The sequence below is a fragment of the Carassius auratus genome, unplaced genomic scaffold, assembly GCF_003368295.1.
Source record: "Carassius auratus strain Wakin unplaced genomic scaffold, ASM336829v1 scaf_tig00009195, whole genome shotgun sequence".
Lineage (NCBI taxonomy): Eukaryota > Metazoa > Chordata > Actinopteri > Cypriniformes > Cyprinidae > Carassius > Carassius auratus.
In genome coordinates, this window is record NW_020524012.1 from 5,636 (window position 1) to 31,315 (window position 25,680).

The following is a 25,680-nucleotide window of genomic DNA, read 5'->3' on the forward strand; positions in this document are numbered from 1 at the left end:
GCCAGCATCTCCTCTCAGACAAAAACGCTCTCGGTTCCGCCTGGTTTGATTGAGACATAACCCACAAAAGCATACGCACGAGTGCTGGAGAGTATCTGCCGTCTGCAATCAGGTCGTCAGGTGTCATGTCAAGTTACACGGCTGGTCCAGATGTCTCTCTGCAGCACTTTGAAGAGCACCGTGTGTTGGTGGCGGTTTAATTGATGGCTAAGAGGAGTCACAAAGGGGTGAGAGTCAAAGAGGGTGAATTTTACTATGACTCAGTGCACTGCACACATATTTCCACAGAGCCGACAGCAGCACAGAGTGCTTGAATGTGACCTCGAGCACGAAAAATCCAATTCTTGATTCTCTGTGAATGAAGAACTGTGACCATAGAAGAGCTTTTCACTCACGAGAGTTTATTATCTCATCCAGTCATATCTGCATTGAATTGAATCCTATAGACATCAAACGTTTGTGCTGTTGGCGCTTGGTTATTGCACATATAATGGTGCATTTTTATGTGCAACAGACTTCAGCAAAACAGGTCGAATCGCTTCCAGGTCAGGTGCTTTGTTTATTATCGAGTTGTTTTACACAAGATGGCTTCAAAGTATCTACCAAACATGTGCATGAGCTGTGTCTACTGCATATACAGATTGATATCTTTTTATGCTTCTCACTAACATTCAGATATTAAAATTGAATAAAACAATTGATCCAGCAAGCAGATACGACGAGAGCTGTTTTTTTTTGTTTGTTCATGCAACATTTGGCAAAAAGCCTATTGTGGAGTCCAAAAAACAGTGCAAGTGTTATCATTAACAGTATTTAGGAAGATTTTTTACTCGCAAATGAACTCGAAAACTAATCATTTTACTCAAAAACAAATGAACCTTACTCGAAAACAAACAAACATCATTGATTTATTTTAAAGTTATTAATAAAATCTCCTTAAAACCAATAGAAATGACAAATTTACACCTACACCAAATGGAAAACATAGTTCACCTAGGTTTAAGTCCCGGGGTGTGGCATTTTCAATTAATTATGACAACTTCCTGTTCACTTTCCCTATTGTCCTATTTGAAAAAAAGGTCAAATATGGCAAAAATAAAACTTTACTGAACACCACAACACAATGTTTATGTTTTTCTTCGAATTACAGCCTATTGTATGGGTGTGATCTTTTGACAGAAACATAATAAATAAAGAATAAACTGTCCAATTGTAAAAGCATATTTTTCAAACTAGATGGCAGTTTTATTGTAAAACTATTTTAGTGTTTACATAGGGAACTGTCAATTCTTTTACTGTCATATCTATGCACAAAGAGCTAATGTAGCCTACAATAGATGCTGATTGTTGTTTCTCAAAAAACAGTATCAAAAACTGATAGACTGAATAGACTGAAAAAGACAGACATGCTCATTTTAGAAACTGCAATGTAAAAATGAAACACGAGGAATGTGTGTAAACCATGAAATATGACTGTAAAAAGGAACTGTAAATGATTGGATGTGGAATTTAGCCTATCCATAGTAAACCAGTGTGGTCACCATGTATTAAAATCATGCAGCTTCACATGCAATAATCTGGCATTTGTCTATTTAAAATTTCGTCTTGTTGCCTGGTAAAACTGGTATTTACAGAACAGTTGCTTTCTATTTTTTTTCCCTCTTCTACAGTTAGATCTACCTGCTTCACATTATACAAATGCATTCCTTTTTAACCTTGCCTGGGAATACAAAGCTTTCTCATTTTCTCTTTTTCTTTCCACTATCAGCGAGCAAGGGGCTACTTATCATGTAGCAGATAAGATTACACGCAAGAGTCTGAAACATTTACATCTTCAATTCAGATCCCACTGTGAATTAAACAAGTAGCAGTGCTTGGAATAATGGTGCGGCTGATTTTTAACTGGTTATTTGCTAATTAATCAGCCATCACATTAAAAGAACAAGAAACAAAAAAAGCTGGTTTGACCAGCTGGCAACCCTCATGTAGTCAACTAATAACCAGTTTGGATCTGCTAGAAACCAGCTGCCATGCTCCAGATAGACAGCTACTAGCTTTATCCAGATTTTCCAGCAGGTGAGGCCTCATTTATTAATTTACACCCTCTTGTCATTGTTTATACACATATTGTCATGTCGGCTCGATATTCAATCCTCGGCCTTCTCAGCATTTACGCCAATGTTCACTGACAGCACGCCTTTAAATTGCAGCGAGATCCTCCTGCCTCACACGCACCAGCATACGCCTATAGAATTCTAAGATGCGCGTCTGAGACAGGAAACAGCACTACGCCATGACAACCACAGGCCCAGCGCTTGACGTGATGTCAGCCGCAGTGACAGGCGGGTTTCGAAGCTCTGCGGGCTACAGACAGGCCAACCTCAGCCCCTGACAGGATCTGTCTTTAGGGGAAAAGCCGCCTCTGTCCAGACGGTCCGGCAGCCTGACCCCTGTGCCCTTGTGCATGTTGTTTACCTTCAGAAGTTGGCACCCGTACAAACACAGGGCTCTGACTGGTCGGTCAGGGCTAGCGGCTGGAATTGACATGGCAGAAGGGGGTTGGAACACCTCGCTTCAGCCCACAGGTCCCCTTGGGTCTGCCAAAAACTGGAGGAGAGATGTGCAGACCTACTGACCACAGGGTCAGCTCAGAGTCTCTACTGTGCTGCATTTGAGAATAGGAGAAAGTGAGCTGGTGAACGTTTTCAATAATTAGATCCATCACAATAAACGGTGACTGATGCTTTGTCTCATCATCTGAATTTACAATGTCAACCAATTTTAGATTTTTTTTTTCTACTGGTATTTGGCACAGATCAGTACAGAAGCAATGTTTCTACATCAGAGTAAAAAAATAAGCAGGTAACTGTTAGATAAAGTAAACAATAAAAAATAAAGCTATTTTGTAACAAAGTGTTTCTGAAAAATAGTTATACAAATATTCAAGCAAATGTTTTTCTGACCCCTTTGAGATAAGATATTTTTGAAGTGGTGCTAAATAATATATTTTTCACTGTATTGTCTTTTTTTCTCTGTATATACATATTGAGAGTTACTGAGAGTTATACTGTGCATGGGTGTCTTTTACAGTCTTATTACATTTGACCTGTCACTGGTGCAGGTTAAAGAGAATGGACAGCAATTACACGCAAACCCACACGGTTTTTCAGGTTTATGATCCGTGCTTTAGATTCTCATGGGGAACATTAACACATAAATTATTATGCAAAGTTATTCAATTGATGCATAATTATGCAAAGTCATTTGAAATGACAGCCTAGTCTGTCGCTTCGCGTTCATTGTATTGCAAATGTGGATGGTGATTTTGTTATCTGTCTCTTGCTTAGCAACACCTGTTTAGTGTAATTAAAACAAACTTTGACATGGGAATTTGACTTGGCAATCAAGGCAATCTTAAAGTGCACTCAAAACTTGATAATGATGGTGTAATGGCTGCCCAAAGATGAATTTCCAAACATGCATTTTCAAGCCTAGACAAAAGCTCTCAGAGTGAGAGAAAGAGCTGTAGAACAATTCACACAGTCTTGCTCTAGTTTAATGATTAAGTCTTTCTTTTACCTGAGGCAGCAAGCTACACAAACTAAGCTGTCAGACAATGAGTCACTCAGAAATTGTTGGATTATGTTGTTTTTAGAGCAAACCTATTTGGCCTTCTCTGGCAATTTTATGAAAAACCAGTGGTATGTTTTACTGGAATCCAATTTATTAGTTTGCATGTCAGACATTAGTTACAGACATGTCTGGATTTTGTCAGTACAATTATTTCTTAACAAAGGTTTTTATGTCTACAACAACAAGGATGAGATGAAAATTGTGTAGCATGGAAGCCCACTTCCACCACAGAATAACAAAAAATAAATAAGCTTTTTTTAAAACTTTTTTTCTTACAATTTCTATGTATATATTCTGTGACTGAAACAGACTTCTATTGTATCATAAACAACATAATTAAAAATAAAAATAAAAATTGAAACATTATTACTGAAAATATCACAGTTCAAAATAACATCATAAGAAATTGACCATGCACGGACAATGTTTTTCGAAGAACATGATATATGATTAAAATAATACTAATAAAAATTACAAATCATCATGTATGCACAGCCATGACAATCACAGGCAACTGAAACACTTTATTAACAGGTTAATTCTAATCAAGTTAATTTAAATGAAAATTTGAGTTTTCCATAACATAAAACAAAATGGATTTTCTGTATTCTGGCACAGAAAAAGTTGTTATGGGTTTAAATCAGATTTTCTCAAACATGACTTAATCTCATACCAGCACATGCCTTTTATTTTTAATCAGGCTTCTGTCTTCATTTCTTTTTAAATCCAATGCTTTCTGATAATCTGTTTGTCAGCTTGAACAGAGTGAGAAATATGATCAGGGATTATGTCAGTTCTGTATGTATCAGTTGATTTTGTGCTCGGATAGGGAAATGCTTGAAGTGTCTTTAATGAACCGCAGCACTTTAAATCTGCTTAAATATGCCATTTAATGTTGTATTCAAAGGCATACAGACACCCAAAAGAAGGGCCTTTTGGCTCACAACCCCATGAACTTTCTTGGCTCTCTCATCTACTGCAAGCTGCAAATGTATTCCAAGTGTGAAACAGCATCTTTGAGAGTACATTCAGCGACATCTCTTTATAGCTTTCTGGGGGTGAAGCACAGTAAGCGAGAACAGAAATAAAGAGAAGTTTGATAATCCCACAGGCTAAACGGTAATGTAAGTTAAAGCCGACCTAATAGCTCATACCCAGCTCTCAAAGGGTCAAAGTCAATAACCTATTACATGGATTAAAGGAGACCCTCCCTCTCTTACAGCTCTTCACCAGCCAACAAATAGCTTCTGATTTTTATTCATTGGTTTCTATCACAGGGAGATAGTTGGTAAAGAATGTGTCAGAATCAATCTACGGTCAGATACAGAGACTCCAGCGCATGCCAGTCCCATGCTGTTCGCTTTAACACCAAACCCTCAACACACACACACACACACACACAGCGAGACAGACAGAGCGAGAACTGAATGGAAAGAGCGAGAGAATTCTTATGTAACTAAGGACAGACCAACACAGACCAGCAGTGAATCCAATCCCAGAAAGATCAGACAGTTTGTGTCTGTGTTAAAAAAAAAAAAAAAAAAAAAAAATATATATATATATATATATATATATATATATATATATATATATATATATATATATATATATATATATGTACATAAAATATGTTTTTTTTTCTATTTAGGTTTTGATACCATATAAAAGGTGGGTTCAAGGCAAGTGTTTTTTATTTAATTACTTTTTTTTTTTAATGTAATGTAATTAATGACAAAAGCCACAGATATTTAATACCAAATATTTTAATTTTAATTTTTAATCCAAACATTTATTAAAAATACATTTTGGAAAATACAAGTACCTGGGTATAAATATGGGTATTCCCATATGTATGTATATATATATATATATATATATATATATATATATATATATATATATATATATATATATATATATATATATATATATATATATATATATATATATATATATATATATACCTGCTGTAAATGAATAAATGAATAAATATAAATATTGTATTTGGTCTGTATAAAGGAAATAGTCTATGAAAAGCCCCCACAATTCACAAAAACAAATGTGTGTGTGTGAATTTGGCAGATTCTTCTACTGAATTCATAACATTGCATTCAAGGTACACAAGTTACTGTTTCCCTGGGACTCAAACCCATGGCCTTGGTGTTGCTAGCGTCATGTTTTAATGCATAAATGTTCACATTAAACAAGTTTCATCATTGCTTGTAGGTGGAAGTGTCTGTAAAATATATTTAATACTGTTTATATCAATCCTTTCATCAAATTCTTACTGGCCCCAAAGTTTTGAACAGTATCATAAAATAGTTCAAATGTACTGTATGACAATATTTTACAGAACGATGATCACACTCACGTATTCACTGAGAGACAGCTTGTTCCCTGTGAATTACAGTAGCTGTCATAACCCCAGACTTTTCAAAAGGATGGAAACCACATTCACACAATGAAACCACAATTTGAATGGAAACAAGACCCCTCGGACCCCACCAAGGGGACGATTCTACCTGGAGTGTCCGTTGTGTTTAGTATCATGGAGACATTAATTCATCTGAATTCTCATGAAAGTAGGACAGTAATCCTCTAGATTACACACAGTAATTTTCTACCTGAGTTTAAGCTTCCAGTAATTACAAAAGCCTCTCAGACACAAACACAATATTGGGCTCCTGTAACTGTTTTATTGCACAAACAATATGCTTCATTTGTGCAAACAGTTCATTGTCCACTGGGCATGTAGTGGCCGATAATTGATTCATGTGGGTAAATTTCTTAAATGACTCACTGCTCTTCTGGGAAAGGTGCTACTATGGGCTAATTAAAGGAGGTGATTATTGCATAGCTTCAATGGGATAGTCAGGTTGGGAAAGGGTTGCAGCGCATGCAAAGGTTAATGATTATCTTCTCCAACACTATAATGAGATCACTAATCACCTGAGGCAAGGAGAACTTCAATACGCTCCCACAACTAATATAAGTTTGCCAGATATCTTATCAAACAAACAAACCATCCACATCTAGCCAGATATAAACATGTTCTTTCTCATTCTAAACTCCAAGTTTAGGTGTGTTTACATTCATGTGGGGATTTCGCTCCGTGAGGGGTATAATGTAGCCTGACATCCTGTTTAAGACTGTCTGGTGCTTTTTTTGTGAGATGAGTTAGAGATGAAAGGAGGAAACAGAAAAGAAGGAGAGTGTAAGATTCTGCAATGCTCCAAGCAGGAACTTCTCGACAGAGTTGCGTCCTCAGGAAAATAAAATACATTGATGCGCTTGAGTGAGAGCCAGGACTTGTGCCTGAAATAACAATCAAGTTTTGCTCAAAGCCGTCCACTTTTTTACATGCAAACATGCACATCAGAGTCCATATGGAATGAACAACAGTGGGGCTCAATGTCTTGACATAATCGAAATGGTAAAAAAATGGAAAAAGGGAGAGAGCGAAAAAGATCGAGGGAATGCAAATTTTTTAATTTGGTACTGCTCAGAAATTGATTTCCTTTCGTAAAATGTCAGCAAAGAGCAGTCAGATTTGGGCAACCATGAGCAGAACTCGAATATTGGCATAGTTTCACAACCGCAACTCGTATGAGCCAAAGAAAATGACAGGCTCCATTCACCAACATCCCTTATAAATTGACACGACAAATAAGCTGGAAAATAAGAATGAAAAATCAGAGCTCAGAGCATTACCTGGGGTTTGAGTCGGAGTAAGAGCACAAGATAGGAACCCTGGGGTTGGGAGATGGATGTAGACCACTGGATGGGAGAATGTACCTTTGCGATTTCTACCTGCTGGGTCAGCTGGCAGGAGGAGCTCTGTTTATGCAGTCCGCTTCCTCGACAGCGACAACCCCACTATGACTTGAGCAGCAGGACTCTCTAAACTACCAACAGATGCACAGATGGAGCATTGTTATGTACAGCCTCGGTGCTGTGTGTGTGGCTACTGACGGCCTACTATATGGCCTAATGGAGCAAGAGAGAGCTGAAAAATGAGATAATAACATAAGAGAGTGCTCGCAATAAGGAACAATGAACATTTAAAACTGAAAATTTTAAAATGCATGCTTTCATGTTACCATTGTTATAAAACTTTCAACTTAATGACCATTATCATTACTCATGAGCTTACAATCATGTAAAAATGTAGTAAACCATTAAGTAAACATTTATTATTATTATTATTATTATTATTATTTATCTTGAATACTAGAGTGATAATGTTACAAAAGATTTCCATTGTAAATAAATGCTGTTGTTTTGAACTTTCTATTCTATTCAGCAGAGACACCTGAAAAAAGTCTTCAGCATTTTTGTTTTTTAAATGTATTTCTGGAGCACCAAATTAGCCTATTCAAATGATTTCTGAAGGATCTAACACTAGAGGAATGACTGTTGAAAATATTTTAAACTCATAAAGTTTGTATTTTTAGATACACACTTTTGTATTTTGTTTTTTTTTGTGATTTTTTTTTTAATTTTTAATTCAACAAAACAACATCAATTCAAACAAACAAAACAGGAAAGGGGATAAATTTGTATTTTAGATACATATAGAGAACTTTCATTTTAAATTTTAATGACATTTTGATATATTACTGTATTTGCTGTTTATGTATCTGATATTTACTGCATTTTTTGATCAAATTATTGCAGAGTTGGTCATCATTGAATAAAAAATCATATAGTTCATAATAATCATTCTATTTTTTTTTTTTTTTGCAGTCACATCACTAGGCAATTTACAACTTTAACTAGTCTAGCCATGTCATAAAATGTTTACTATGTGATATTTCATACAATTTTGGAAATTTCATTGAACTTTACATACAGTATATTCATTAGGGTCTGTATCTGATTTCCTGTATCATGCTTTTAATTTAGAAATGGCCCATCATGGAAGAGGTTATCACGTCATTGACCCATATTCTCTCTATTTTTTTCAACTGAGCTGAAATTTACCAAGCTTTTCTGGATTAATTACCTGCTAAACGCATTCTGTCCTTCCTTTTTGAAACCTTATCAGCTTCTGCACCATTCACAACCTAACAAACAGTGGCTACTTTCCAACAGGAGACAGTTTCTGCCAAGCCTGAATTATCATATTTGCCAGAAGCGCTGCATATTATTTACTGTTTTCATTTGTTATGCTAAAGCCATGTTCTTCAGAGTTTCCAGGGCAAGAAACTAATGGAGCGTTAATAGGCAGGCCAAGAATGAGCAGAGCAGAACGTATAAATTGATAAATCTGTGAAGTTTCTCATATCTGTTGGATTGGTGAAACCTTGCCTCCAGCGGTCTGTAATAAAGACACAAGGGAGTGTGATTATAAATGAGTCTCTTCCTGACTGTTATATGCCTTCACATTTATGTATACAGATACAGATAGCTGTTTAGTAGTCAGTATGCTTTTTATTTCTATTTTTTTATTTTTCTTGTGGCAGAGAAACCAAGTAAGTCATAATAATGTGTTGAACACCATTTGTAGGTCTGGAGTTAAGGGCATAACTTTGTTTATAATAATAATTAAAATTGTATTCTAATGGTACAGGCCATCCTGTGAAATGGGTGCATGTCTATGTGTAGCTAATAAAATAAAAATTCTGATTTTACACAGATTTCATTTTATAGGCCTAATTTAAAAACAGACAGCAAATCAATTTTAAATTTAAAAGATTTTTGCTCAGATGGTCAGAGTAAAATGCGATAGCAGAGCATTTTTGAAAAATTGAATCTTAATATCAATCCCACGCCAGTCTGATTTCAAATGTCCTTCGCTGTTTTGTGGATCAATGCTAGTTCAAAAGCATCTTTTATACTGTTTATGTAGCTTCAAATGCCACAGATTCCTCTCTCTTGCTCTCTCTTCTCATAATATATCCAATTGTACTTGCTCAAAGCAGCATATCTGCAGTCTATCAACATCGTCATAAATTCAGTGATCCAGATTCCTGCAATGACAGCAACGGCAATTGTGATGAGTTGATGTTAAAGGAATAGTTCAACCAAAAATGCTGCCATCATTAACTCACCCTCATGTCATTCTAAACCTGTATGACTTTCTTTGTTCTGCTGAACACACACACTCAAAAATACATTTTTAAGAACATTGGGGTCCGAATATTGGTTCTGCAGTGACATGAGGGTGAGCATATGATTTTCATGTTTGGGTGAAGTGTCCTCTTAAAGAGTGGAGATTTTGAGTGATAAAGCATGTCTGTTTTTAACACATGATCCGTGCTGTCACACAGCTTACAGCTGTTAGTGCAAGTATGTGACTTCAGTGCATCATGGGAAAGAATGACGTGTCCTCCTGAAAGCCTTTGCCTTTTCACAAGCACAGGCAGAGTGGAGAGCAAAATGAATGCTGAAAGAGATTGCTATCAGAATCTGAGAAGAAAAGTTCACAAATCAAAAATCTGAAAGAAACGAGATTGTTTTATGCTTTCTTTTTTTCTTTTTGCATGACCGCGCATGGAACCAGACTCATGTGAAACTATGTACAGCTCTTAAAGTGCTTGTTTTCATTGCAAAAACAAAGAACCCAAGGATGTACATTAATGTTAGCAAATGGCTGTATGGATATCTAACATTATTTACAAAGACTTTTATTCATAAAATTCTTTATCCATCCTGTAGAAGTGTGACTTTGATTGAGGTCAGATATTCCACTTCATACTATCAAACGAATCATCCGCTTACAGATTCGGCTTTGATAGGATGTTGTTTAGGGCTTTGTTTCTAAAGCATCCAGGGAAGTAAACACTCATCCAAACAAATCTATTTTCATCCATTTTTTCCTCACAGCCATCTAGAGATATATTAACTCAGGGATATATGGGTGGAAAATGAGGCCTAATACCTGTCTCCGCGTGTCAATCAAGTGTCACGATTTGACAGAAAGTACATTATCCTCCTGGCCTCTGAGGCCCGCGATGTCCACGGCTCTTGGATGATGATTCTGGAAGGGGAATGGCTGATGAGCTGTGAAAATGACTTATTAAGTTTTCAGATGCCATATCTGTTATGTCAGGGGAGCTGGATTTCAATTTAATAGCAAAAAAAAAAAAAAAAAAAAAGGATTTTATACCTATTCAGAGGCAAAGTGCAAACTTAGAGGGCCTTTGTTATACATAGCTGCTGATGTTGAAGAGCTCTCAGAATAAGGAATAATTGCTAATCTTGCCCTCCATGACAACGAGCTCTCCGATTCTTCTGATGCGAAGTTATCCCTGGGAATTAAAAATATTTTTGGGAAGCTCTGTGTCTTCCTGAGTGGCGGTTTCAGATTTCACATGTTAAGTCAGAGATTTTAAGATGACATGAAGCACAATTGTTTCTTGATTTAATTATATGATATCATTGTGCAGCCGATGCTTCTTCAATTAAATTCATGTATCGAAGCAGCTTTGCTACTCGCGGCTCGAAACGAAATAATTTTTCCCATCCCTGTAAATCTCTTCCGTCCTCAAGGTCCGGCAAATTTTTACTTTGCGGTGCCTGTCATCACTGACACGTTTCTAGAACATTCTCCTTGTCATAAAACACAAATCTACTTTTAGATCAGAATAGCACCCAAGGCTGAGCTTTGAACATTTGTACAATTGGAACGTAATTTCGACCATGTTCTTATGATAACAACATTACAATATGTTCCAGTCCATCACCTGAAGCAGCCTCAGCTATGTAAATAGTCAATGTTTGCCTGCATTGCTGCAAGGGCAAAAATAACATATTAATATTTTAGATGTGCAGCATACTGCACTTACTACATCTTTTATGACTCATCATAACTAACTCTCTTAAGATTAGAACGAGTTTTAATGATGTGGGGATTAAAACAAGGCTTCAATAATGTTGTTATTTACCAAAAGACTGTATCTTATAATTTAACAACATAAAGTCTTAATAAAAGTCATAATACTGTCTTTTTTAATAAATACAATGTGCAGAGAAACTCAGCAAGAACTAATAATTGCACATGAGTTATAGGCCTGGACACCATTGAATTGTAAAAGTAGATAGATAGATAGATAGATAGATAGATAGATAGATAGATAGATAGATAGATAGATAGATAGATAGATAGATAGATAGATAGATAGATAGATAGATAGATAGATAGATAGATAGATAGATAGAAGAACAAACCAACAATACCAACACTTCTGAAATGGAAACAAGTTGTTGTTTGTGTTTCCGTAGTGTTGAACAATTTCTGAGTAGGTTTAGTAAGCACAGACACTTACTGTATGTGGCACAGAGAGAGGTCAACACTATTTGTACACAGCAGTGTGTTTGGAATAAGCTTGGCAAAATGAGCTGCCAGCTAACTGGGATGTGACTCTGGAGTCTTCCTGTCAGCATCGGTATGTTATGCCCACTGTGATGGAAAGTGGGGTGCAGAGAAGAGCAAACAGCGAAAACAACTTGGAGGTGACATGAGCAACAAAAACAGGAGAAAGAGGAAAAGAGCACTGCATTTGGAAACGAGACAGAAAGTGCAACTGAAAGAGAGGAAGAAGGGGTGAGGGAACAGAAAAGCGAAGGAGAAGGACGAAGCGGAATAGAATAAATGAAAGAGAGAGAGAGAGAGTACAGTCAGCCGGCAGTCAGCGTTTTCACCTCCTCCTTTACCCTACAAAGAATTAACTGAATCAAAAGATGAAACAAGGCAGAGGAACTGGGATGTATGTGCTCCAATCCCCTCAAAGCTTACATAATCCCTCTTTTCTTTCCCTCAAGGAAATTTTACCTATGCTTAAAGTCAAAAGTCCATGTGGGCTCCTTAATGATGGAGATGACTTCAAACTTTGCTGAGAGCTGTTGGCATCTCATTATGAGCACTCAGACTATCAATAAGGGCTAAAGCAGTTCTCCTCCCCTCTCCATCGCCTTCCAGCCTTCTCATGTGTTCATTTTTTGATTCAAAAAGACATAAAAATATATTTTTTTTTTACTGATTTCTTTCTAAAGTGCTATGAAAAAAGTTGTAAAGTTTATGACAGTTTCATTCAAATGGTTTCTATGAAAAATGATTAATTAAATAAATAAATAAAGCTCTACACCAAGACGGATTATGGACTGAGCCAATAGGGGCCATTGCCTCGGGGCATATGACTGCTAGGGGCCTCAAGCTTAGATTGGCACAATGTGAAGTAAATGAAGTTGGCACAGTGTGAAATAAACAAAGCACTTCTGAACATCTCATGACAGCTTTGATGTATACTAGTTGTAGTGCTTTGTCATCTCTCTTTCTTCTTTTAAGCCCACAATATGTGGATTTTTCCAATGCTTGTGATTGTAGTATATACTGTATATATTGTAACCTTGATGCAAGGTGTAATGCTTCATATACATGCAATGTTTACTGTGTGTCTGTGTATGCACATACATTATATTTATATAATTTCTTGTTGTCTTGCATTAAGAGGGGCATCAAGCCTCAAAGCCTCACAGGACTGTAATCCATCTTTGGCTATACAGCATCACGAAAACTGTAGAAGCATCTGTTCCTGTCATCTCTTGGATGTTCTTTTAACGCAGCTAGAAAAATCTGGAATTGAAATCAATGAGTGGCAAGTGCCAAGGATCTGTCACTTCAGCATCAAGCCAGCACTCCTTGGATATTTTTAAAATCACTTGGGTATTGGGTTGTTTACTGTTTGGCATATTTTACCATGAATTAACAAATAAATAAAAGCAAAAATGAAATGAATAAACAATGAATACCATTTCAGGTGCATAGGTTAATGACTGGATGTGGTATCATCAAATATCAATTTACTTCTCTCAACCTACACTGAATGTTCTGATGAAATTCAAATTCAAATACAGATATACTATATATATTTTTCCAAACAGTTAATAATGAAGAATAATGAAGTAATCAAGTTGAGGTTGCTGTGGCATGTTTATTAGTGCCTGTCATCCTGTTGCAAAAATGCTATATCTCAAAACACGTCACATATTGACATTTTTACGATTATACGTCACATATAATTGCCATAACTGCCAGTGGAATCCATATAGTGATTGTCAGTTGTCTTTTTCCCTTCCAACTGACCGTTACGACTGTTGGTGCTTCTCATGCAAACTGACATCTCAAGGTTTGTATATCATCATGTCTTTATGATTGATCATCACTGCAACACCGCTGTTAAATTCTGTATGAGCTACAATCGCCTGTGTACACCAATCTACTCTGCAGCTATCTTAGAAAACCTCCTAGACAGCATTTCTTTGTCTCTCATGTATTTGAATGAGGAAATACTAAAATCTCTGAATTATATCTGTCAGTGTTACAATTAAATAACTTAATTCAAATCAGGAATTATAAAAAAAAATTGTATCTTAAATTGTGCCTATAACTCAAATTTGAATATATAAATTAATAAATTACTATATTTATGACAAATGCAAAAGTATATAAACTCACAGTTCCTCTATAACAAAAAAAAAAAAAAAAAAATTTTTATTGAGCATTATGACTCCCATTAAAATTTCATATGAGTGGAACATCTCTTACTCTTATCGTGTCTCTGTATACAACCAAAGCAATGTGTTGTGTAATGAGCTCGTGAACATAACAACAGTCTTCAAAACCTGGATTGCTGGGAACCAATGTAGTTGGCTTTCATCACCGCAGATGCTTGAGTGCATGTCATTAAAGTGTGTGTGTGTGCGTGCGTGCGTGTGTGTGTGTTCAATGGCTTTCCCTAAAGTGAGCTCATTTGGGCCAGTGTTTTATGTCATTAGCCTTCAGATTGAACAATAATTGCTGAAGGTTTGTGAAATCACTATTGGTTGTGCTTTTGTGAAATTAAAAACCAATATGCTTCATATCTGTGACATGCCTCAAGGAGAGCAAATTCACACCTATATTTCCCTCTCAGCCCGATAACGACAGCTGTTGTTATTGCATGATTTGAAGTTATTATATTCATACACAATAAATGTAGTTAATAATTGTAGTCATAAAGTGAAACAAATTGTGCTGGTTCGTAAGTCATAGGGGATATTATATGAATCCTTTAATGTCTTAACATGCAGCATATTTGCACAAACAAATTAGCATGAATTCCAAGGGAATGATGTCTGGATAACACACGTGTGCGGGTGGCAACATAGCGAGGTGATGCAACGTGGCTGGTGGGTCACGGATCAGCGAATTGAGTACCGTCAGCATTTAAGGGCTGCCTGAGGCGGCTGGGGTAACACTGAAATTATACACCTTTCTGCTAGCCATCCTTCACATTCAAACAGGGGCCACCGTCTACTATTTCACACCATGGAAAACCCACATGGGCTGTTTTCTCTCTCTTTCTCTCACGGTTGGTTGATTTATAAGAGTTGGCTGAGTAATATTAGACCGTTGCTACATTTGGTTCATGCCTGTCTGCTGTACCTGTTTGTTTGAAAGGCAAGTTAAGATTCATCTTATTTATGGCGGAACAGCTGCACTGGGTTAAAGATCTGAAGAACATCAGTGGAAGACTGAACTGATGCAAATGAACCATTGTGACAACATTTAATTCATGCTGATATAACTTAAACAACAGTTGTGACCAGATATTTGACGCTTAAAAAAACATAATACATCATCTTTTTAAAACGCGTGGTCATGGAAGTGGTTTACCATCCTAAGGGAATAAAACATGAGAGGTCATTAGTCGGATTCTCACATAAAATGAAGGCTGTTTGGCCAGTTGTCTCCATTGTAGTGTTAAAATGTCTCAGTAAGTGGATTTACATGCTATTCTAATTGAGCTACATGTAGTTTTTGCATAGTCAAGTTATGGTCTTCATCTGTCTGTCTGAATACATGACAAAATGGATAATGACATTTTAAAAGGATTAGATATATGTTGAGTGTCTCATCTGACTTTCACAGCATGTGCACAACGCAGAGGCCAATTCGAGCAAAGTTGAGCTGCAATCAAATTATCTAAGTCTGATAGTTTACTGAGATCAAAAATACTTGTATTTTACCTAAAGTGTGGTGAATAACATATAATTAACTCATTGACGTTATATTAAAATAAATTATTTACACATAAACAACTTTACAAATGTACACATTACAATTCCTTATGAATGCTGAATTGACAGAATTAATTGGTTTTACTATTTTTTTTTATAATATTTGAAATTATGTTTTAAATTGCATTTGTTTAATACAGTTGACTTGTTTACTTAATTTGAAATCGCAACAATTTATTCTGTTCTGTGTGACTTTCAAGTGCCAACTAGAGATTCAAAGGATTACATATTGTTGTCTTAAAAATGACCATAAAAAACACCAAAATCGCAATGATCATAAATGTAATCAATTTTAATTGTGCACTCTAATTCAAATCTTAAGAATCCATATGATTGCTTTTTGTAAGGAATAGACCCATGCAATCAACGCCCAATCAGTCTTTAATCAACAATCTCCGTCTCCATTCTCAGTAGCGATTATAATCGTCCAATCCCGAACTCAAATTCAGAATTTGTCACGTAAAGAAGCGTTACATGGTTTTACATCAGTGAAATCAAATGCTCCATAGCTATTGCCTGCTTTGTCACCAGCTGTGACACTGCGCTTCTGGTGATGTACTGTATGTGTCTGAATGAGATATTTGCACCTGCATGGAGTAAATCAGGATATGACAGGATGATTCAGGATATTTAACATCTTAAATCCTGCTCTGTATCTTACACAAATATGTTATACCAGTTGCTGTGAATACAACACACATCACTTCGACTACTTTGGTACTACTTTTTGACATTTTAACAGCAAAAACATTTTGGTGATGATTATGTTTATATGTCTGTATGATTAATATATTTTTAAGAAATTGTAAATTTTTTGTTTCTGTTATATTTATATATTGTATACTCTCTATATAGGTGGTTATGGGGGTGGGATAAGGGATCCAAGATATATCTATAAAATGGTCAAATGTAATTATTAAAATATATTTAAATGTTAAAAATTCATACGTTTTAAACTTTTCTAGCTGTAAATATGTTATAATATTTAAAGTTTAGATTTTGTCAGCATGCCAACCTTTGTCTGTTGAAAACAACAAAGGTTTATTTATTTATTTATTTTTTAAAAATTTTTGTAGTACCTATGTACTGTATAAACATTTAAACCAGCTTGGATATCTTTCTTCAAAAAACCAGACTGGTACAATTTCAGTCAGACTAAAGCATTTTCAAGAAGCCAAATTATTGCTTCAGTCTGACGGAAATCGAACTTTTAAAGTGTATGTAAGCATGCCAAGCTACATCAAAGTCTCTTTCAAAGAAAGTCTGTTTATACAGCATCCATGTTTGCAATGCCTCTGGGCAGCCAAGACCAACTCCAAGCTGAACTCCAAGACCAACATTCTACTTAAATCAGGAAATACCAAAATAAAAAAAATGCTAGCCAAACTCACATTTAAGTAACATTAAATGTTATTTCTTATATGCCTTCTTAATGCTAATTGAGCATATTTCAGGTTGGTCCAGCTGATTGTTGCAATGAAGTACAGTGACACATTAAATGTAAAAACCAAGTGGTGATTGGCCCTTTCATTTAGAAGACGAGACATGCACTTTCTTCCATTCAGAAAAATCTGAGTGAACCATCTGGTTAAATATACAGTCTTTTGCTCCATTCTTTCTTTAGCATCAGCACTAGGTGTTACCTTCAAGCTTAAAGGAATTTGTGTGGATCTATATGGTATGATATATGAGAAAGAGGTCTCATATCTGATCAACTGTAAATCACTCAGCCAATTTTACTTTCCATTCCTCGCTTTCATCTCCATCGATCGTGAAGGGAGCAAGACAAGACACATGGGTGGGAGTAAAATCTTTTCGTACAGTCTCCTTGATGAAAGTCCAGATTTCTGCTTGCGATTTTGAAAGCCTGAGCACTATTCATCTCCAGATGTGCGTGTCAGGCGCCTCCACATTTGCGTTTCAAGATGTGATTTGTCTGTTTATCCTGGGGCTAAGTGGTAACGTAGCATGCTAAGCTTGTAGAATGACATGAAAGGCCAAAATAGACATCATTAAATGGCCATAACCCTACTTAGTACTACTTGCTGGACTAGCGTAGCAGGCTAGTGTGACTAACTCCACACAGCCATCTGGATGTCTTCATCTGTCAACCACAAAATCTGTGGACAACTACGCAAGTGTCCCTGTAGTCCGTACAGACCAGGAAACTGACACATATGGAAATAGAGATTGTCATGTTGTTAACATGATAATCATGAGAGCAGTGCCTGTGGAATTATATAATTCGGACAGATTTTTCCCCCTAGTTTTTAATCTTTTCACAAACATGTATTTCATTTCAGGGTAAACTGAACAGCTCCCCATAAAGAGCTTATTTAAAGACACAGTTATACATAGCGCTTATACATGCCTGTGACGTGAATCCACAGTATCGCTGAGGCAGGACACGAGTCTTAAAAGTCGTCTGGGGAAGCTTCATCTGAAAAATAACTGTATTTAGAGTCAAACAGTGTATAAATGAGTCAATGCTGTAGAAAAACTGCAGATTTCACTATTTCACACAAATTTTGAGTACAATACAAGCTGAGGTTAAAAGCTTAAGTCAGTTTTGTTTGACTTATAATAATGCTCACATAAGAAACATAAGCAGGCTTTGGTTCTTCACTTTAATGAGCGGAGATCAATCAATGCATGGAGTTTATTGCCGCCTCTGGTGACAGACTCACATAGCTCAAGATTCAGGCAGTCCCTCTTCTGTCTCTGATTTGTACTGCATGGCGACTGTTGCTCTGTACATAATTCAATTACAGATAAAAAGAGCTTTGTTTTTCATGTTACTCTGACAATTAGTGGAGTTAAACAGCCTTGCTGTCTAAACTGACAGATCACTGCAACATGCTTTCACCGACACAAATGAGGTGTCATTGTCTTTCTTCTAGACAAACACTGTGGGAGTGACATGCCACAATAGATGTTTGAAATTGATGCACGTTACATTTCATTAATTGTTCTTTTTTGAAAAGGGTAAAAGGAGTTATGATTAAATTCCTTCAGTTGTCTTTGGCCTGAAAAATGTGTACAGTCTAAAGAAATCTATAACTGAAACAGCTGGAGGGTCATTCGTGGTCATGTGAGTCAAAAAATCTCAGAACTTATCTGGAACTTATGCCGATTTGGTGCTCAAGTAATTTTTCTTATTATTATTAATGTTGAAAACAGTTTATCTGCTTCTTATTTTTGTGAAAAATGCAAGAAACAGCATTAAAAAAAAAAAAAAAAAAAACAGAACTGTAATATACTAACAACAATGTAATATCATTTACTGCCACACTTTGTAATCAATGTAATCTATTAAATGTAAATCTTACAAATTCCTTTATATATCACATCAATGTACACAGTCTGTAAAGAAGCCAAAAAAAGTTTTGCATGTCTTACAACACATAACCAGTACAGGTCTAGATCTGTGATTACACCAGCAGACAATGTAAGGTGAATGTTAGTCAGCCCGCAACAATCCCTGAGTAATATTAAACACCCTCGATTCTTTCCGGATCTGTTGGGACACTGTATTACTAACCTATAAAAAGGACTAAAAATTTCCCGCGAGTGCTCACCAACCCCAACCGTCCAGCAGGCTTTCAGTCCCTCTGGATATTAAATCTCTGGGTGGTTTTCCCTTCAAGCCCTCAAAGAATCCAGACAGCGCGGCTGTGCTCCACCCAGCCTGAGAGAAGGGATCAGGCCGACAGCCTGCCGCTCTGAAGGTGTTCCACTCTCATTATAAACAAGTGGAAAATATATATTATAGTATTTAATACTACTTTTGGCCTGGCCCTCTATTTATTTCGGCTCAGTTGTTCAGCTGCTGCAGATTGACTGAGAAACTATTAAAAAAAAAACATGCAGTCCTGAAGGAAAACAACAGAATAGAGCGGCATGTTATTGCCTGCTGATGAAGAGATCTAGTTTGAACTCTTTGCGCTGTGAAAAACGCCGCAAATAAATGCCAAAAAGATCAGACATAATAAGAACACCTAGAACAAGTCATGTCCTAGTTTTTCCATGCCTTCTTCGTCGGTTACAAGCACTTGAGTGTATAGGCAGACATTTATAAATGTGGTCAATTCGCTCGCTTGAAGTGGTATCCCTTGAGGGTCGTCATGTTTGCCGCAGTTTTGGAATAAAACTATTGCTTTGGAGTCCCAAATAAACATTTGTATGACCTCATAGTGGTGCACGACCACCAACTGAACAATGTAGGTAATTTCTAAAATATTGCTTTAGTAGTCTAGTACACTTCACTCAACCTCTTGCCATTTCATTTCAAATGAATTTTGGTAAAATTACAATAATTGGAAGGATGGTAATTCTTCTCAGGGAAGACGCACTAAAGACATACTCAGAAATGAAGTATCCTCTAAAATGATTAGCTCGTTGCGAGGGTTCAGCTCTATGTGGAGTCAGGTATAACGTCGCTTACGCAAACCGTCATCTCCACATGACTACTACTGTGTAATCCCAATTCAAACAAAAGAATTCAATTAACTGATGCCATGGCCAACATGTAGCTGACGAGGGACTCACTATTGCGGCTGCTAAAATGCAATGTGACGAATTCGGATTTGGACTTCTTGAGTTAAACAAAAATGAAAAAAAAGTGCAATTAGTTTGTGAACAACCTGGAAAGCCTGGCGCTATCGCTCGAGACTCAGCTGAATGAGAAAGTTAATGAACATTTTGTTGATTATAAATATTCAGACATGAATTCATACATGCATACATGGCTTGGTTTAATCCAGCTCAGACGATGATATTCATACGAGCAAAACAAACGGTGAATATCTTGTCGTTTTCACACCCATGTGGGTTGATTTGAACTAGTTTAAGATAAACAGTAGGCTACTTAAGTATGTCCAATAAAAAAAAAAAAACATTACTAATTGAAGATGGTTTAATAAGTCAATAATAAGCAACATGGAAATGTGCAACACAGGAGCGTGCATCAAGGGTAAAGAGGATTAGGAATCATTTGCATAATAAACAAACCAAACAACAACAAAAAATAAATAAGAAAACAGAGGTAAATAAACCTTGAAATGAGTCCTCTACCTCCATCCCATTTGTGATGCACAGAGTTTATTAATCAATATTTGGGGGGCATAATTACAGTTGTTTTACTCATTCTACGGAAATGGAGATTCATAAGTGACCTGTAACAAATGCATTATACGTTCAGGGGTAATGAGGTCCCTTTCATGCTTTCATTTATCAGTGATTTGGCAAGTCATCTGAGCAGCAGGAAATTAACTTTACACTTTTTAATTGTGTTTTTGTGTTTATCTCGATTCCTTGGTGCCGCTTAAAACCCCAGCAGCTCAATCTTCACGGTGAACGTTTCCAACGCATATAATGAATAAATGCATCCACACCCATTGCCTAGAATCAGCAGGACACCTTCCTTCATTGAGGCGACCTTCTAAAAAAACACAGAAGTCAATGATTATCTGTGTTTGTCTGTCCTCGATGTCTTATACCCACACAACAGACCTCCTGCCCTTCACTGGCCAGTCAACAGCAAATTTTACTTTTATTTTCAGAAAACACTGTATATATAGTTGTCAAAGAAATAACACATGTAAACAATCCTTGTTGTCGGTCAGTCATAAATGTCTTGGAATATGAGGCCTGAATAAATAAATAAATAAATAATAAAGGAATAAATGACTTGATAAAAACAAATACTAACTGACAATCAATAATTGCTAATACTAACTAAATACTGATTGATTGTATTTATTACTTACTTTTTTGTTTATTTCATCTTACTTTACTCTTAGATTTATTTATTTTTAATTCCTAGGTTTGGACCTCAGTAATGGAAATCAGATATAAACAACTAGTCATGAATTGTGCTAAATTTGTAAATTTGTTCATCATTTAAACTTAATGTTTGTCCTTTCTGGAGTACATTTGTAACACAAACCCTGGCTTTAACAACTAATTATTTCAAATCCTTAACAGTGAGTGTCTAGAGATACAAGCAAACATAAAAGCAAATAAAATGTTCTCAGGTACACAAATAGCTTACATTTTTATGTGAGATGGGAATTCTCTGGAAAATTGAAAAGTAAGAAAGAAAGAAAGAAAGAAAGAAAGAAAGAAAGAAAGAAAGAAAATTATTTCTTTTTGACCAAAAAAAAATATTATTGATGTAACTCAAACGGTTTTGTTAGGTTAGTGATAAACAAAGTCTCAACATTGCAAGCTATGAGTATGTGTTTTAAAAAGGGCTGCCAGACAAGACAGGCACCATGACAAGGTTGCTTAGGATTTAGCTTCTGATGATCCAATGCTCTTCAATGACTTGGGAAAAATATAAACGTTTCCTGGGATGTCGTGACATGCTTGCCTGCCCTACCCAAGGTTCAAGTCTTATCTTGATAGAGTAGGCTTCCGTGCAAGTGGTGTTGCAGGAAAGGCATCTCACCAGTTCTCAAAATTTTGTTTTGATGTAGGCCTACTCACTGTTTTCACTTTTCGTTTAACCCATTGCACTTTAGTATTATCTTCCAATACAGAATTTCGAGCCAGATATTAGTAGCATATACTATGTATTTTTCTTAATATTTAACGATGTTCTATATTTTCCAACAGAGTATTTCATCATTAAGTTTGTGAATCCACTGTCAGTTTCAGACTAAAATTTAGGATCCGCCTTCGCTTCAAGATGATTCGTCCGCGTTTTTCCACCGACAGCCTATCGCGCGCCAAATGTGGGTGTGCTCTCTGTCAGTCAAGTTGAGTGACACGCCGACCGCTCTAAGCCCCGCCTCTCAGCTGCCGATGCTATTTGAGTGAGAGACGGCTGTTTTATTCACCCAGAGCTGGTTGCCGGAGCGTCGTCAAATGGAAGGGAACGGCGCGTTGGAAAAAAGCGCACACTGTTTATCCAACTTTCAACTGCACCATGGTTTGCACCTCAGTCTCGTGTTTGTGGACTATATTTTGCCTTCATTTATGTTTTTATGTGAACACTGGAATAGCACAGAACACAAGAGAGGGTAAGTGCTAAAGTTTCCTTCATTGCATCCTGACAGCGCGAGCGCGAGAGCGAGCAAATCAGTAGTTAGAGCAGATCCGACAGTCTGACAGACAAAAAGACAGCCTTTTTATTAGCACACATAAAACAACGTTTTTATTATCAATCATAAAACAACGATATACGCCAGAACGTGTTTCATATCATGACTATGCATGCACAGACTTTCGCTAATCAGACACGAAGACGGTTACAACTGCAACATCGCGACTAAAACATCACAGACAATAATATCTGTATTTCATCATTATCACGTTCTCATTTTATCTGAAAACACTACGCGCTTTCCATTTAACTGCAAAGAGACAAGACTAACACCAAACTTGAAAAAAGATCAGCTTGATGTGCCGTTGTTAACCAACCGGGCAGGAGGTATACAGTCAATTCTGCAACTTGACTGCAACATGTATCACGCTTATTATTTTAAAATACTCCTGGATCAGCTTCAGATAGTAGTGTAAAGGAATTGTCCATGATATGAACCACATGCAAATAATTAAGCTATAGAAGTGGCTTCTGTGTTACCAAGTTATCGAGTAGCTTACAGATTTAGCATAAAGAGCAGTGTGTGTCTACCACACATGTCTGCACTGCAAATATGTATATCACCACATCAACATCGACTATATTAGCTACATAAAGCCTAAGCCACCTTTCTGAAATATGAAATTAAACAATCATTAAATTCCTGTAATAGATAGATCAAGTTGATCCTATGGCTGTTTTCTGTAGTTCAATTTAGAGGTTTACTGATTACTGAACATACTCAATGACATACAAAATATCAGATTGATGTTATTTATTTATTAAATTAAGGTTCTGATCTCAGCGAATGCCCCTTTCAAAAAATAGTTTTTTATTCACAATATTTAATATTATTATTTATTTTATTATTAACCAGCTCCCTTTAGTCATATGACCAGACAAAACAAACAAACAAACAGGCAGACAGACAGACATAAAGACAGACAGACAGACAACCAAACAAATAACACTTTAACGAAATGCATTTAAAATAGCAAAAACAGTGATCAATTTCGCACGCGATGAAGTCGTTCTCAACCTGCACTGCGCGCGCCGTATCCGCGCAATATTCTCACGGTTCAAACGAAGGAACTTGACCGATTTCTCGATCTACACCAAAAGCGAAAAGCGTGCCCGTCGGTTTTATTGACGAAATGAACAGGTGTCGCACAGGTTTCAGAGGTGCGAGGTGCTTATTGTCATAAATCTCCACCGCTGTCTGCTGAAAATGGGTCAAACTCACGCGCTCTTCCACATTCGGTCTGTATTTGCGCTCGCTCGCGATGTAAAATGCTTCTGGAATATGCGCGAGATGTGTGCCAAACATTAATCACAATTAAATATGCATTATTGTAAGTGTGCGCTTTATGTGTCGTCGGCAGTGATCCTGCTGGATTCAAAGGCGCAGCAGACAGAGCTGGAATGGATATCGTCTCCTCCAAGCGGGGTAAGCTGGAAACTTAACTTCTACTTTACAGCAAACATTTATGATTTTCACCTCTTCTGTAATGTGCTTACTGCTCGTAGTATTTTGAGTGCAACCTAAAATTATGTGGTGGCATAATGTGTTGTTCTTTTTTTGTTTTCAGTGTCTTTGCACCACATCACAATGTTACTAAAACGCTAAACGATGGATAATTTGGTTTTACTTTATGCGAAGGTGGTTTTGCTTCTTTTAAAAGTTGTTTGTCGATCCTAAGCTGGTTTTTATAATAGTTTAAGGAAGGCGTAAAATGCAGACTCATTTGTTTTAAAGTCATTCAACTAAGGCCAACAGAGTGATTTCTGCTGAACTCAACATTAACTTGTTACCTTCCCAATTATAATGTTTAGTTGTTTTTAACAATTAATTAGAACACAAAATCATTCGGAAAAGTCGTAACTAAAAAAAAGTAACAACAGTTAAAAGTTTGGATTGGAGATTTATATTGTTAGTCATGTGAGTTGAGCGCATTTAATATTATTTTACTTTAAAAATGTTTTCATCTTTGTAAAAACATATTTGGTTTTATACATTTAACTTGTCAGAATTTCTGTTAGTTCTGCTCACATTTATGAGTTTTAAACTGGCAGTCATTTAGGTCAAAGTATTGTGTGTTTGTATAAATTAAAAACTTTTTTAATGAGTTAAAAAATAATAATAACAGAAACCCAACTAACATGTGTCCAGCATAAATGGAATTTAAGCCCACGTAAAAGTTGTTCAAAAGAAGCCCAGACAATTACTTTTGCCGGTTTAACCTAAAGCAGACGGGTTGAGTCATATAAAATAATGGTTTTTACTGAATTAAAAACAGTTAATTTTGATGTCCTCACATATTAGCACACTTTTTTTCAGATGAACATTTTTATAATGGAGTTTATATATGGAAACATTCTGACTGGTAGTGTACATTGTTACTATTGGGCAGGTGGTAATTTTTTTAAACGTGCTTATAAGTGTTTGTATTGATTTACAGATACCAAAAATTATCAGAAGTGTGCATATAATTGCAGATCGATACAAATAAATATTTTAGATTAATACGCTCAACAAAACAAACATTTCAAATTCTTAACTTATGTAAAAGATGTAAAAAATGAAGCACCTGGGTGCAGATGAATTAATGTACTTTAAATCTTCTTATAGCAAGGAGTTGTGCATTTGTTCACACGGAGGCCAGTTTTAACATGCTTTAAGATTCTCCCTTGCGGTTAGTTCTCAGCATTTTAGTACAGCACAAGATATAATGATGATTAACTGTGTTTTACTTTTTCTCAGTGGGAAGAGATCAGCGGCTTGGATGAAAACTATACACCCATTCGCACATACCAGGTCTGCCAGGTCATGGAGCCAAATCAGAACAATTGGCTACGGACTAACTGGATTGAAAGGGCGATGCCCAAAGGATTTTTTG

At 36.3% G+C, this 25,680-nt stretch overlaps 1 protein-coding gene across 1 annotated transcript; it reads left to right on the forward strand.

The window, feature by feature from the left end:
- Positions 1-22,574: 22,574 nt before the first annotated feature.
- On the forward strand, positions 22,575-25,658 carry LOC113072495 (ephrin type-A receptor 7-like; the record flags this gene model as incomplete). The annotated part of the gene is made up of 3 exons (XM_026245493.1): positions 22,575-22,721; positions 24,166-24,230; positions 25,545-25,658. Coding segments are annotated over exons 1-3 (273 nt in total), but the record flags the coding sequence as incomplete, so codon positions are not given.
- Positions 25,659-25,680: the final 22 nt, after the last annotated feature.